At 39.4% G+C, this 14,346-nt stretch overlaps 1 protein-coding gene across 9 annotated transcripts in view; it reads right to left on the bottom strand.

Moving 5' to 3' along the window:
* Positions 1–14,346, bottom strand: part of dgkh (diacylglycerol kinase, eta) — a 76,365-nt gene that overhangs the window by 43,164 nt on the left and 18,855 nt on the right. For 5 of the 9 annotated variants that reach the window (XM_042227772.1, XM_042227773.1, XM_014339298.2 and 2 more), the window contains exons 4-5: positions 13,351–13,509; positions 7,432–7,512 (exon numbers count right to left, since the gene is read on the bottom strand). In XM_042227772.1, coding sequence (XP_042083706.1) covers positions 7,432–7,512; positions 13,351–13,509 — 240 coding nt within the window. The other 4 variants (XM_014339299.2, XM_014339301.2, XM_005940043.3 and 1 more) reach the window with 3 other exon arrangements.

Genomic DNA, 14,346 nt, shown 5'->3' with positions numbered 1-14,346 from the left:
ATGTGATAGACAGATTTGCCAACCTCAAGGTGAGGCGACATAGGTTAAAAGAAAAGAAAAAAACTGCAGAGCCATAGTAGTATCTGCAGTAAACATCTTTTCATACATTGTATATATTGTACCAAAGGCCAAGGTATCTCCATTTTTCTAATTTTTTAATAGTATTTTGTACATTTCAAGGACTCTTCTATTTTTGGAGTGTATTTTTTATGTATCTGTATTATATTATACATACACATTAAAAGTGAATCTCTGTCCAAAAAATGCACTCAGTTTACTTTTTACTCACTATGAGCATCATTCATTATTCTCCCGCAGTAATTAAGGTTAGGATATGGTTTTTTTTTTAAATTCCAATCCATTGTTCTTTGGCAGCAGTAGTCTTTAGCAGCATTTACATAACCTTGATCAGATTTGATGGTTTTGTTACAGACTTTTCAAAAAAGTGATGTCATGTTTTGTGACGAGGACCCAGGCACAGAGAGACTTGATGAATTTAAGAATCTTATGATTTAATAAAGAAATTTGCCGACTTGCACAGAGATGGTAAAATTATGATGACTGATGAAGACAACAGACAACGAGGACAGGGAGGAACAGGGGTTTAAATGCACCAAGGAGACAGTCAGAGGGAACTCAGGACAACTGGAGACATTTAAGGATGCAGGGACTGACAGAGCCAGGGAAGAAGTCTCATCGTGACGAGTAAAGTTTATCTTGCCTGGCTGGGCAGCTCTCTGGGTGCTCAGCACCCCCAAAGCTCTGATTCTAGAATCGCTCCTGAACACAAGTATGCTGACACAGAAAAAAAATGTTAAAATTGCATGAATCTCAAGTGAAACAAAGTGTAAAACACAGAGTTTCCATGAACCTTGTATCATAACATAAATTAAATAAAAGATAAATAAAATTACTTTGTATTAACTACAGAATGTACTACTGGGCAGCTCAATTAAAATCAATGGCTGCCTGGATTATTCATGATTCAGAAATGCAGTGGGTATCTATGGAAGAGTATTCCTTACCAGGTATCTCCCTTCGGAGTCTCCCATTTCTCAATCCACAATCACAGAAAAAAATTTAAATAACTAACCCATGGGTCAAGCACATTGTAAATATTTGGAACCAAGTGTTAAAAATGCTAAAAGGGAATTTGACCATGTCTCGAGCTGTTCCCATAAATGGAAATGTCGAGTTTCTTCCATCATTGTCAGATTAGAGTTTTGAGAGGTAGGCGGAGAAAGGATTGATTACAGTCAATCAGCTGTTTGAAAAGAATACTCTTAAAAGTTTTGCCCATCTAAGGGCCAAATATGCTTTATCCCCAGGGGTCCACTATAGATATTTCCAGTTAAGGGACTAAATTACAAAGCATAAGAATTGGGACAATATTAGAAGAGAACCAATCGGGTTAGAAAACGATTTCATAAAACTGCTTGAAAAGACGGGTACAATGAAAAACCAAGTGTCTTTGATTTACCAGAAACTGCTGATTGACATGTCTGATAATATCTATCATATACTGTAAAACAACAATGGGAAATGGAACTTGGATGATGTCACATGTCTATACAATGGAACGGATAACAGCTCAACTACAACTAAAAGTGCCAACCTTCGAGAAAAATGGGCTCCAATTATAAAATATCTTGACAGGACACTCAGGCCTTAACACTGTTACATCTGTGCTAAGGAATGTAAGTATTGGTATGTATGCATATGTATAGGTGTATGTATGTTTTTCCTTTGAAATTAAGTTTTTGAATAATCCTCACTATTATATACTGCAAATTTGGTCTCAGGTTATGTTGTTGCTGTGAATTGCCTTGTTACTTTTGCCAATAAAAGTAAAAAAAAAAAAAAAGAATTACTTTGTATTGCTTGAGGTGGCTTACAATCAATTTTAAGTGGTGCCTATGGAAGATTTATGATGAATTTGTATTAGCTCTGAATGTTTCCATGCCAGGCTCTTTAAGTCTGCACTCTAATACCCCCGCTATCAATCAGTCTGGAATGGAAAACATGATCCTGAAATTCTAAATTTAATGGTAGTAGTATTCACAATAACCCAAGTTCTAGGTCTTTCATCAACAAACAAATTTGAAAACAGACAAACTTAGACATGAACTGCATTTAATAGCGCCTTTTTTGTAAATAGTAAAATATGACTTGCTGCTGCATGTTATTTTGTGTGGGGGTTTTTTTTTTGTTTATTTTAAAAAATAATTCAGAAATGTGCATTTTAACCCAACTCTGATAGTTCATAGCCTTTACCTTCTGTTTCCTAATAAGCCTTCTTTCTGTTTATAGCTTTTAGCTCTGACAGATGTTCTTCTGTGGGAATCCTTCTGGCGAGAACACTGCCCAACAGTTCTGCTAAATGCTCAACTGAAGCATAATATTTTTCACACTGAATGTGGTTATTGTCAAGTTAACAAAGTTATGTGTTGCCAAGTTGACTGGAACACTAGCAGATGTTTATTTTAACAGAATAAATTCTAGCAATTCACAAATTATGTAAAAGCTATGGAAACAAAGTTCATTCAAAGATGTTAAAATCAGGTTATTTTCTTTATTATTTTTCTTAAGGGAGGAACACCTGAACTGGATAAGTGGAATAGAATGGATGGATGGAATTTTATTAAGGTTAGCATGTTCCATCTAAAACACTTTAAAAGATACAACTTATAAACATTTTATAGATTCAACAATTGGTAAAGCAAAAAAAATAAATAAATAACTGGAAGCTGCAGTCCTAATTAATAAAAGTGTGGAGTAAAAGCTCCCTGACTCTCATTTCCTCATAAGTCAGCTTAATCACTCATGTAATCAATCTGTCTCAGGACCTTGAGTCAATATCTGTTTTTTTGGAGGGGGGGTTGCTGAGAACTGAACAACATGTTCTGAAAAATGAAGCCATGATGAAAAATCGTACCAGCTCTGTCAAACATGCTTATCTGCATTAATGTGTTTTTGTGTGTGTTGAATATTGTCCTCTCCTTGCCCTCACCCAGTAATAAAGTTAATGACATTAGGATTCTTCCTCTCCTCTTAAGTGGAGAAAACACCCAAATTACTGAAAGCATTTGGTGTGTATTCCCATGCTTGCTTGTTTGTTTGCAGTGCATGTTTAACTGAATCAATCGTCCATTTATAAATTATTCTGCATGTTCAACAAGAGAAAATCTCTTCTCTCTCCCCACTGCAACTCTGACTCTATAACTTTTGTCTTGGAAGCTCAATACACAGTATATTGTATGCTTATAAGCACTATACATCTTCATTACCCCCCAGGAGCTGAAAAAAATAGCATGAGTATGGGTGTCCATTTGTGCTCTGGAGTGTGCACTCATATGCACATGGGAAAATTGATCTCTTTGGTCTTAGATCATCTTCTATCTGTTCTATCTGCTGGTACTATATCCATGTGTGTGTATGTGTATTTGTGTGTGTATCTGTGTCTTTCAGATAGTGATAAGATTTGTTGCCAGGGGGAACGGGAATGGCTGTTTCCAAAAATAGTTCCTGGCATCCCTCTGACTGACTAACTGGTCATCGTGTGACAAAAAGAAGTGGCTCTATAAAGGGAACCTGGATGATTCACTGTTTAAAATAATCCTCATTTATCTTATAATGGGCCTTGTTCATTTTCTGCCTAAAACATGGTACTCTCATCTCTACTTACTTTGACTGGTTATTCCTGTTAAACAAAATATTGCAAAACACATACACCAACCTCATTGTTTAAAATTGTGTCTGCATTTTCAATATGTGCATTTTCAATTGTGTCTGCATCTTTAATATGAGCATCCAGCCTATACCTCATAGCAGATAATTATATTTTGGGATAGGAAATGGGGCGTTTCCTGTACCAGGCTGTAACAAGCTTGTTAATACTCTAATGTTAACATTTTAACATGGAAGTCTGTGGGGACTGACTTGCTTGTTGTAGCCAGCCTCAACCACTCCATAAACTGCAGTTTTTAAAATCTTGGTGTTGGTCTCTTTTTCAGCCCAAGAGGCTGTTACTTCTGATATCCTCTCTCTATGGCCAGGAGTAGAAAAGATTTCCTAAAAGAAGTGTTTAAAGAACTCGGAGCTACTGGCTCATAAATATGACTTGTACATACACAGACCTCATTATTTGAAACTTTGGCCAAGTTTAGTATAAGCATCCATCATTGTAACAGCGTATACATGAGAGTAAATAATACAAAATATAAGAAGTCTATAATGTTCTGCAAATGATTTCTCTAGGTATGAACTTTAGCTTCCAACACAATTGCATTTTACTGCAGTTACAGCCTTATAGGGCAAAATCGTTCAGCTTCTACCATCCACTCTGCACCAGGAAACTGATTCTAGTAAGCTATTTTCATTTGGTAGAGAGGTAATCAGCAACAATGACCCAATAATCTGGAACACAAGTCACGCTTTAGACACTTTCATACACAACGCAGTAGAAAATCAGGCTGCTCACTCCCTACAACACATGCACAGACCAATGCATAAACTGATTAAATTCACATTCTGCAAACACCCAAAATTAAGCTAACGTGAATTTCCTAAAGATTCCTCGTATGGATTCAAAGGAAACATTAAAAAGAGAGCCGAGCAAATAAGCACGAGTAAGTCAGCGTGAGAGGCGGCTGTTCCTGCAGAGGATGGAACGAGTTTGTGGGTTCGGGTTGGGTTGAGCCTTTCCTCACGTGGACTTCAAGGTGCTCCCTGTCTGCGCGACAACGACAGCCTCATTATACATTCACACAAGCACATATTCACCACAAAGACCTAAACATATACACACACAAGTGTATTCCAACATATACACTTGTACAACTCTGTGTTAGAGCATAACCACTCATAAAAATACACAGATGGATGCATTCTTGATTTTTTTTAATCCTTTTTTATTCCTATATCCTTCGTGCATTAATCTTTTCATTCAAATAAGGCAATTTGTAAAAAAAAAAACAGCTGAAGAATTTATAAGAATGCAAGTGAAAAATATTCCTTTTTCTCAGTTTTTTTGTGACCATAACATTTTTCTTTATGTTGCTGGTAGGTTTCTAAGAGGTCCGCTCAGCTAAAATACAACCATGCACATTAGGCACACCGAGGAGTCATGTGCAGAGCGCCTACACGAACATGCACGATGAAGCGAATCAATTATGTTTCAAGCCTTTCAACCAATTAGCACCAACCTGCACAGAAGGCGTCAGCAACATCATTCATCCTCGGAGGACCAACTGACAGACAGAAAACAACAAGAGACCACACAGACAGACAGACGGACACAGAGACTGCACAGTCAAAGTCCTGCAGTGCGTCCTCTGCAGCACCGCTCTCTCTTTCTCTCTCTAAGTCGTGCTTGCACAACCTGTCTGATGAATCCTGGTCTCCCCCGGTTGGTGTGTGTGACCGTGTCTGGGTTGACACACGTAACCACAAGTCAAGAGTGCTACGGCTTCAGGTGAACTACCTTTAGGTTTTTCTTTCACTGCCCCTCTACTGTGGTCCACCCTATTTTCATTTCTTCTCCGTTCTCGCGCTCCCTTCCGTCTTCCTCCTCCTCTCAGCGCTCGCTCTTGCCTCAATCTCTCTCTCGCTGCCCTTTTTTCCCCTCTTTTCCCCTGGGAGAATGTGTGCAGATGCAGTCAGCAGTGGTGTGACATCACTCCAGGATTTCCTTCTGCCTTTCCATCTTGAGTCAGTCATCCTCAATCAATAATAAGTGTAAAGCATTTTTTATTTATTTTTTTGTCAGGACCTTCTTTCCCCTCTTTCTTCACATCTCCACAGTATTTAGTCCTTTTTATATTTTTATCTCCCCTCTCTCCTTCCTTCCTTCCTCTTCTCTTTCTGCCTCCTTGCACTCACCTTCTTAATAGGATGCTGATGCTCATAAGGCAGCGTTTCACATCCTATCACAACTGCACACATATAATCTTATTTATGAATATGGCAGGGGTTTAAGCTTTGCCAGCCAGCCGATGAAGCGTTTCAAGCCGATGCTAAAAATAGCTCTGTATTCTCCTCTGGGCACCATTCTCCTGCCTACCCCCTCCGCCTCTGTGTTTCTTATTATAGCAACAACCGAGGAGAGAAGAGACATTTATAGAAAGGACACAAGCTCTTTTATTTTCTGTTTTTATCCTTGCTGCTTGTAATACTCTCATTCACACACACTCACACTCACAGCTTCTCGTTCTTTTCAGCCATCCATTCACAACCACATCACCCGTTTGGATGTGTGATTGAGAGGCATTTGACAAAAACACAAGGAGCAATGCTAATTAGCAATCTATGCTAATGTTTTCTATTTATAACTAAGACTGACCTTTTCAGGTGTAAAGCTTGTCAGGTGAATCACTTCCCTTAAAGGGCATATCCCATGTTTTGTTAACCCTGATAGCTAGCTTTCCAGCTAAATACACAAAGACTGTTAGTCTAGGTTAAGAAACAATCATCTTCTTATTAATAATTCAGACAATCCGTACATATGCATCCATCTGTGCTCTTCTCCTGTTTCGACAACCCTTTACAAATTCTTCATAAAATCTTGCTGGTGTGATGTCATGGAGCACAATTTAACTTGCCAACATTTACGTATCAAAACTATGAGATTTGCAAAGTAAAGGGGTTTGGAGAAGTATGGAGACTGGATTGCAACATCCTTTCTTTCACTGTTTTCCGTGATGTTTAAACTGATTCTGGCGATACTATTACACTATCTTTCAGTGTTTTTCAGTGTTGCATCAGTGGGAGATGGAAAGTCCCTGAGAGATGGTCTTAAAATAAAGGAGAGAAATGCTTGTTGGCAGGTATGCAGTGTAAAAACAGTCGTAGTTTGACGTCATTTGGAGGAGCAATTCTCATATTTTGGCTAAAAGTTGTTCTCTATTACCAAAGATTTCCCAACAGTCACTGCTGCCAGCTCCATTTTTTGAACTTTGAAAACATTTATTGACATTAAAAAATTTCCAAACTTCTTAAATCTGAGATAAAGATTTTCAACTAAGTGCCAAACCCTACTAACTACTATGTGCCAATATTGTTTACTTAGCACAGTCCTGTTGTGAACCCTTTGCCTTCATCTAGGTGTTCTGAAACCTGATGTGATGAATGACTGATGGATTTGAACAAGGGGTGCCGCATGCTCATAGGTTGGTGATATGTGAGTCCCATGATAAATCACCCTGTTTCACTATAACAGGCACCATCATTTACAAAATGAATATCTTATTCAATAAGATGTGAACTCAGTAGCTTTCATCATAGACCACGGGACATGAGGACAGTTTTTTCAAAGATCTAGCTACTGCTGGAATTCTTTTTGCAACCAGAGGAGTCGCCTCCTACTGGTGATTACCAAAAATGTAGGTGTGTGTATTGAGTGTGTGTGTGCACGTGTTGTCGATCAACACTTACTGTGAAGCTGTTGTTGACATTCTTAGTGCTGGACTCTGCAACACTGGCATCCGACAGATCCACCTCATCAAAGATAAGAGACTGCAGAGAAGAGACGGTGTGGTGGTGGTGGAGGAGAGGAAGATCCAAAAAGCAGGAAAGGGCACAGAAGAGAACACGAGAGTGAGTCTCTGGAAATGCACAAGGCCGAAAGTAGCCTATTGTTACTTGTATACTACATCATGAAGACAGCGGTGACTGGCTGTGAGGTAAATGTTGTTTCATGGCCACACCAAAGCAGTCCTAAAATGAATTAGTTAAACCTTCTAGTGTAAAATGGAAGCAACTGTAAAAGTCATGAAAAACATAAAAGGACAAACTTGCTTTCTAACACTGAAACTTCCAAAATGCTTCAAAGCTGAGAAAAGCGGATGGATTTACTTTTGAATTCAGTTTTAAATGTAAAAGTGACGCTCAGGGAATTTAAGAAGGAGGAAAAAACAGATGTGCCACCCATCAGCTCTGGTGTCCTACATGACACGTGTGGGTCATTATGACATGACTAAATAAACATCATAGACCATTTGGTGAGCTGTTTTTATAACAGGCATTTAGGAATTGACATCCTGGGAGATACCGCCTTTAACACCCACCTAAATACTTTGGCCAGCCAACCTAAATGCTTTCCACTCAAGAAAAGCTGTTTCTTATATTCTTACATTGAAATGACACTAAATTTAATTCAATTCAATTAAATTAAGTTTTATTTATATAGTGCCAAATCACAACTACGGTTGCCTCAAGACACCTAGTATTGTGAGGTAAAGACCCTACATCGTCAGCTATCACCTAAAAAGTATTTTCATTTCCACTATAATAGAAACAATGATTGGGAGCATGTAAAATACCTTACTGATTTTTATTTCCCCTGAAAATCTGCACAGCATGCAGGTCTGTTGATAATGTGTGATCACATCAAACACCAAACAGCAGAGCAGTTTGGAGGCAATTTTGAAACCAATTTTTAAATTGTTCCTCCTCGTTTATCTGCAATGATCCGTTTTCCAGCATGATAATCAGATTGAACTGAGATTTCCTTATGCTTCATTGATGTATACTTCATCGATAAGTATCACAATTGTCAGAGATGAGTGTAACATTGGAGATTCAAGCTTAGGAACCTGACTGGAAATATGCTCATCCTAACCGTGCAGTTCCATTGCACTTGAAAACAATTGTGTTATATTACAGTTTGTGCCTATTAGAGCAAAATCTGTCTTTCTCTGATACAATTCTCTTCCCTAAACTAGTCAACCTAATCTAGAATGGACTGGTTGATTAATTGGATGATAGTTTCTCATTCAGCTAACTAATTCTCATTTACCAAACTACTAACACGGTGAAGTGCACTACATCAATAGCCTTTCAGGAGTGATCCATTACTTTTGGTGGACCAAAAAACGCTCTTCTGTTTTCAAACTGAGGACTCTTCAAATCTGAAGATAACATTTGCAGCTTACATTTACCAAACATTTACTCAGTTTGCTCTATACTAACTGGAAGAATGACAAAGATGTAAAATGGCTTTATTTAGTTACTAGAAGAAAAGTTTGGATCAGTTCACACACTTCCAACTACCAGCAAGGTAGTTGGAAGTGTAAAAGCATTAAGCTAACGTCTGAGTGTTAGGATATTTGACCAACATTCATGTTTATTGCATTTAGCTCGTCTACTTCTGGTATAATTTTTTTGTTTAAAATAATTTAAAATGACTTATATAGCATAATCTGGATTTTTCTTTTTTACATTTAGAACAAGAAAGTCACTGGAATAGTGTGCACCATATACTGGTTTAGACAGTAATTAGTCTACAGATGTGATACAGATGTTTCCAGTAAACTACAATGTTATTAAGGTGGACATTTTAGTTATTGTGTAGATTTTTATAAATTTATTTTATTGCATTTCATCACAGTGAGCGATTCTGAACAGGGAAAAAGCTTATGGTCAAACAATAAGCCTAATTTTTCTGGGACCCATAAAGTTAACTCGGTTTCTTTTCATGTCCCTGGAAACACATCACCACAACACAGATACAGTATGAGGCTATCAACAGGCTTTCCCTCTTGTGTTTTCCTTTCTCCACCTAAATGAAAATAGTATGAATGACATGATGGTTGATGTTAATGTGCTTTATTGAATTTCTGTGTGGTAGAGGAGCTGGAGCCAGACGGAGAGGAGAGCCAGAGTCTGCAAACAGGAACATGATATCCTAACAGAGCTGTGATGTGTAAGGCATGCAGCTGAGCTCTTAAAGAGCCACAGGCCAAAAACCAATGGCGTCAAAGGAATGCCCTCTGACTGTGTGTGTGTGTGTGTGTGTGTGTGTGTGTGTGTGTGTGTGTGTGTGTGTGTGTGTGGGAGGAGTGCCTTGCTGCAGCTGTCAGAGGGAATGCCCAGCTAACAACACTCCACGGGCCTGGCTGGAGAGGACTACTAGCCAAGGCTTACTGTGTGGGTGTGTGTGACAGCATTTACACATATGCCTACAAATGCATGCGACCTAAGTGTGAATGGCATGCCAACACAAATACTGTCCCCCTGTCACAGCACTCTGTGCTGCTCTCCCTTTACATCACGTGTGTGTACCGAATGTTTGTGTGTGCGTGTTTTGTTGACATACTCTTTCTCCCTCTCTCACATTCACCACACCATCCCAATACACACGCTAACACACACAAACGCAACTTTGTGTACCTAACTATCTTGAGGTAAGCTGTAATGAAAGCCGACAGTGAATGGTGGACAAAGGCAAGCATCCTCTGTTACCCATAGATCCAGAGCTTTGCTCAGTGGCAGCATCTCAGCAGCTTCAACAAGCCTCCAATCCCTGTACCCTGTCCTTCTCACAGCAGGTCATGTAATGACTTACAGATTGTTTCATAACTGATTGTTTAATCTAGCACGCAATCCAGACATCTACCTATGACACACTTAACTTTTAACTCTGATATTTTCAGTCTTCAAATCAGGACTATGAGTCCAAACCAAAAACAAACGACTGTCGCATTTTGTCTCTCTTTGTGCTCATTCTGGATCTTTAATATAATTTTTTTTTCGTCACTTTTTGGGATAATTTTGTTTGTAATTGGTATTTTTTTCCACCAGTCTTGGTGATCGTTCTGTGTATGAGTTTACTTCATACAGAGGCTCTGGTGTCCTCTAGGGTGCATTAAATAAGCCATCCAAGGAGAAGCTTGTTTTACAAAATGTGATGCTGAGATGTGGCCTTACGGATGGATCAATGAGGAGGCCAGGCTTCTTAAGCACAGGGCAGCACAGCCAGCCAGGCAACCTTGGAAACACCAGAGTGTAGTGATGGACATGTAGGGGACAATGAGCACTTATTTATAGATAAGAACATCTTGTCTGGCTGTGACACAAAGAACATGTTTACTTTAACATTTTGGATTATTAAATGGAACCTGTTATGCTTATTTCCAACCCAATATTCCGAACTTGTTGTTTTGCACTTAAAACTCAGCCGCAGTGCATTCATGGGTAGAGTCAGTGTGTCTGTGCATAGCTTATTTAGCAAGTCACAAATGCACAACAGTGGCAGAAGAGATCAAAAGTTTCACAGCTTTAGTACTGTTTACCTTCACTGGCAACATCTTAGATTATTACTTGGGTTTGGCTGGGGTTGCTCTGACTTTCCAAGTTGGTAATCAAAGTTGAGGGAGCATTCCAGAAAGAAATTCCAACTGGGAACTCAGAAATTCTGACTTCTGACTTAATCTGGAACACACTATTAAACAACAGATGGGTGGGGCATATGTGCACAGCCTTATTTAGGAAATCCCATAGACAGCATATAAAAAACAGAAGTAGCTACTGAGTCATGAGCTGTTGGCTTTGGATTCTGCGTTTGAAACTTCAATGTTAAGTGTACTACCATCATATTTTTAGCGCCAAAAGTGACCAAATTTAGTCCAGAGGGTGGATTTATCAGCAAATGTACAGTTGGTTAGCACGTTGCATTTACAAGTGGTAGGGGTGCAACGTTCAAACAAGTTCAACAAAAGCACGAGTCCATGTCAGCATCTCATAGTGGTGGAGGTGACGTTGAAAAGACAAATATCAGCTGCAGCTACCTGTGTGAGCACACCTGTGATTTAAAGCAACTCTGCCAGCTCAGAATTTTAACATGGCAGTCTATGGGGATTGACTCACTTTGGAGCCACCGCCGCAGGAACTGACATAATACAGAGTCAAAAAAGAGAGTGTGAAATGGAGCATCAAAGCATCCTGAAAACATGAGCTTTTGGCTCATATGATGATGTCATTATAAATCATGGTTAATATAATAACAACAAACCTAATATGGAAATTATACTCTTTTAAGAGCTGTTTTTACCATTATGTTGTTTGTCCTTTTTTTAATGATGCTTCAGTTGCTCATGCTTATGCTTCTATCTCTTGGATTATCTATGATGGATCCAGATGCCTTGTCCTCCTGGGTACTTGTCTGGTATCCTTAGCTGTCTTCTCTTGGGTTCGTGCAGACCACAAGCAGGACAGGGAGATGAGCAGGGGTCCAGGTGACACTCAGCTCATTGTGGGAGTGGCTGGTAAACAATGTTTCTGTTTTCTGATTAGCTGTGCTCATACACTTTCTTTAGAGTTGATTTTCCTTCCTCATCCTTACATGAATACACAAAGCCTGGATTTATGAGGCCTTCTTGCCTCAGGAGTGTTCTTCCAGACATTCCAGATGCTTTGCCGTGTTTCCCCTTGGTGAGTGGACTTTACAAGCATAATGTGTCAAACCTTCAGTTCCTAGGCTCTCCAAATCAGGCCGTTTCAGACTACCACCTTGTGGAGCGTGGCTCTATTTAAGTCTTTGACTACAAAAAACTTCATGTTAAATAATTGACTACTATTCAAGAATTTAGATTTCTTATTACCTACTGAAACCAGGCAGTATGACTTAGACACACTCCCATCAGTAAATAATTCTGGAATTTTATTTTTTCCTCTACTATGAAGTTGTCCAGATTGGTTATAGTTGGTGATTTTAACATGAATATTTGATGAATCACTCTGACCTCTTCGCTAGAAGTTTTACCAGTATTATTGATCCTTTTAAACTCGGCATGCATTTGGCTTGACACATAGCCAAAGTCCTGTGATCAGGACCTGCTGGCTGTGCATCACACGAGGCTGAGAACTAAAGATGACAGGGCTTTGGGAGAAGTGGATTCGAGTCTCTGGATCTTCTGATGTTGAGCTCTTTGGATTTGATCTTCTCTTAAAAAGCAGTTAAATCTGAGCTGATTTTTTTGCTGTCATGTTTTTAGTATTTGGGTTGTGAAACATTTTGTGAAAAGTGTTCAAAGGTGCTGTATGAATAAATGTCTACTTGACTCAGGAAATAAGGAAATCCATAACAGGTCACCTTTAAGTTTAACTTATTTTTCCTTCTTCCAGCACAGCCATCAAGACACTCAAGGCATGACAAATAACACACACTGTAAAGCAATGAAAGCCACACTCCTCACTGAAGATAACTTATATATAGCCCTAGTTAGGGCTATCACTAACTTTAATTAACAGGCTAAACTAGGCGTGGCTTTACAGTCTCTGCCCAAGCTCAGATTATATAAAGCACATTCATGTCATATAGTAGTGAGTTCTTGCAACCTCCTTTGCTGCATTGTTGATGGGAAGAATTTTTTTCATCTTATTTTATCTATAAAATATCCCACCCAAATCATTATTTTGTATCAGCAAAAATTTAAAGTGACTCAAGAAAAATAATAGAGGATATTCAATCCATCTTGAGCCTTTAAAGCAATATGGCATGAATGCAGCACTGTTTTATACTGGTAAGTGGTTAAGCTGTCCTGGTGGTCTGGCCCCTGGCTGTGCTGTGCTGACCCGAATTCTCACTAGGCCTTCCTCAGATCCGCTGGCACCCAGGGGTGGGGGGGAGCGTCGTGCGCCCGTCCAGCACACGGACAGAACTCGCCAGCACACGCGACTCCTGGACACTCTGCGTAGCGCCCGCTCCTGCCAGTGTGCCAAGGCACTGCCAGACTAGTGCGAGTGCAGACAAACGCATACACACAGAGGTGCACATACACACACAAGTTCCAGACCGAGGAGGTTAGATTAGAGGTAAATGGGAAAAAAATGTCAACAAGAGTCAGAATATCAAAGGTTAAAAGGTTAAGATCTCCTTAAAATAAAATAAATGTTTAGAGGAAAATTAAACACATTAATGGAAAATTAATTGAAGTGCTTACAGGTAGAGAAATAACTGATCTAACAGAATTTGATAGGTCAAAAATGAGAGCAGGGATGTAAATAAAAGTAATAATTAAACACTGAATAACAGTGTCATTCTCATACCGGTACATAAATATGAACAGCCGCTCGCTTAGCTTAGCCTAGCATAAAGACTGAGAACAGAGAGAAAGCAGCTATCCTGGCTCTGTCCAAAGGTAACAAGACACACCTCATAAAGCTCAGTAATTAACACAGTGTATCACCAGGGTGGGACTCCTTGCTAAGCAACCACCAGAGGCTCCAGGATGTGACAAGTCCCATTCAGAACTGTGTCCAGAGAGCTTGATCAAGGAGATGATACAATGCACCTGATTTTAAACCGCCCTGCCTTCTGTATCATGTTAAAGTTTACTTGTTTTTAAAGCACTACATTATTACACAACTCTTGAGCGTGCCTCAAGAGTTGGCAGTTTGTCTTGTAATCGGAAGGTTGCCGGTTCGAGCCCCGGCTCCGACAGTCTCGGTCGTTGTGTCCTTGGGCAAGACACTCCACCCGTTGCCTACTGGTGGTGGTCAGAGGGCCTGGTGGCGCCAGTGACCGGCAGCCTTGCCTCTGTCAGTTCGGCCCATATTGCATTATTTAAT

The sequence above is a fragment of the Haplochromis burtoni genome, unplaced genomic scaffold (genome assembly GCF_018398535.1).
Source record: "Haplochromis burtoni strain Fernald_Lab_line unplaced genomic scaffold, NCSU_Asbu1 Contig_280, whole genome shotgun sequence".
Classification (NCBI taxonomy): domain Eukaryota; kingdom Metazoa; phylum Chordata; class Actinopteri; order Cichliformes; family Cichlidae; genus Haplochromis; species Haplochromis burtoni.
Note: the sequence above shows the minus strand (reverse complement) of the source record. Positions and strands in the feature narration are given on the sequence as shown.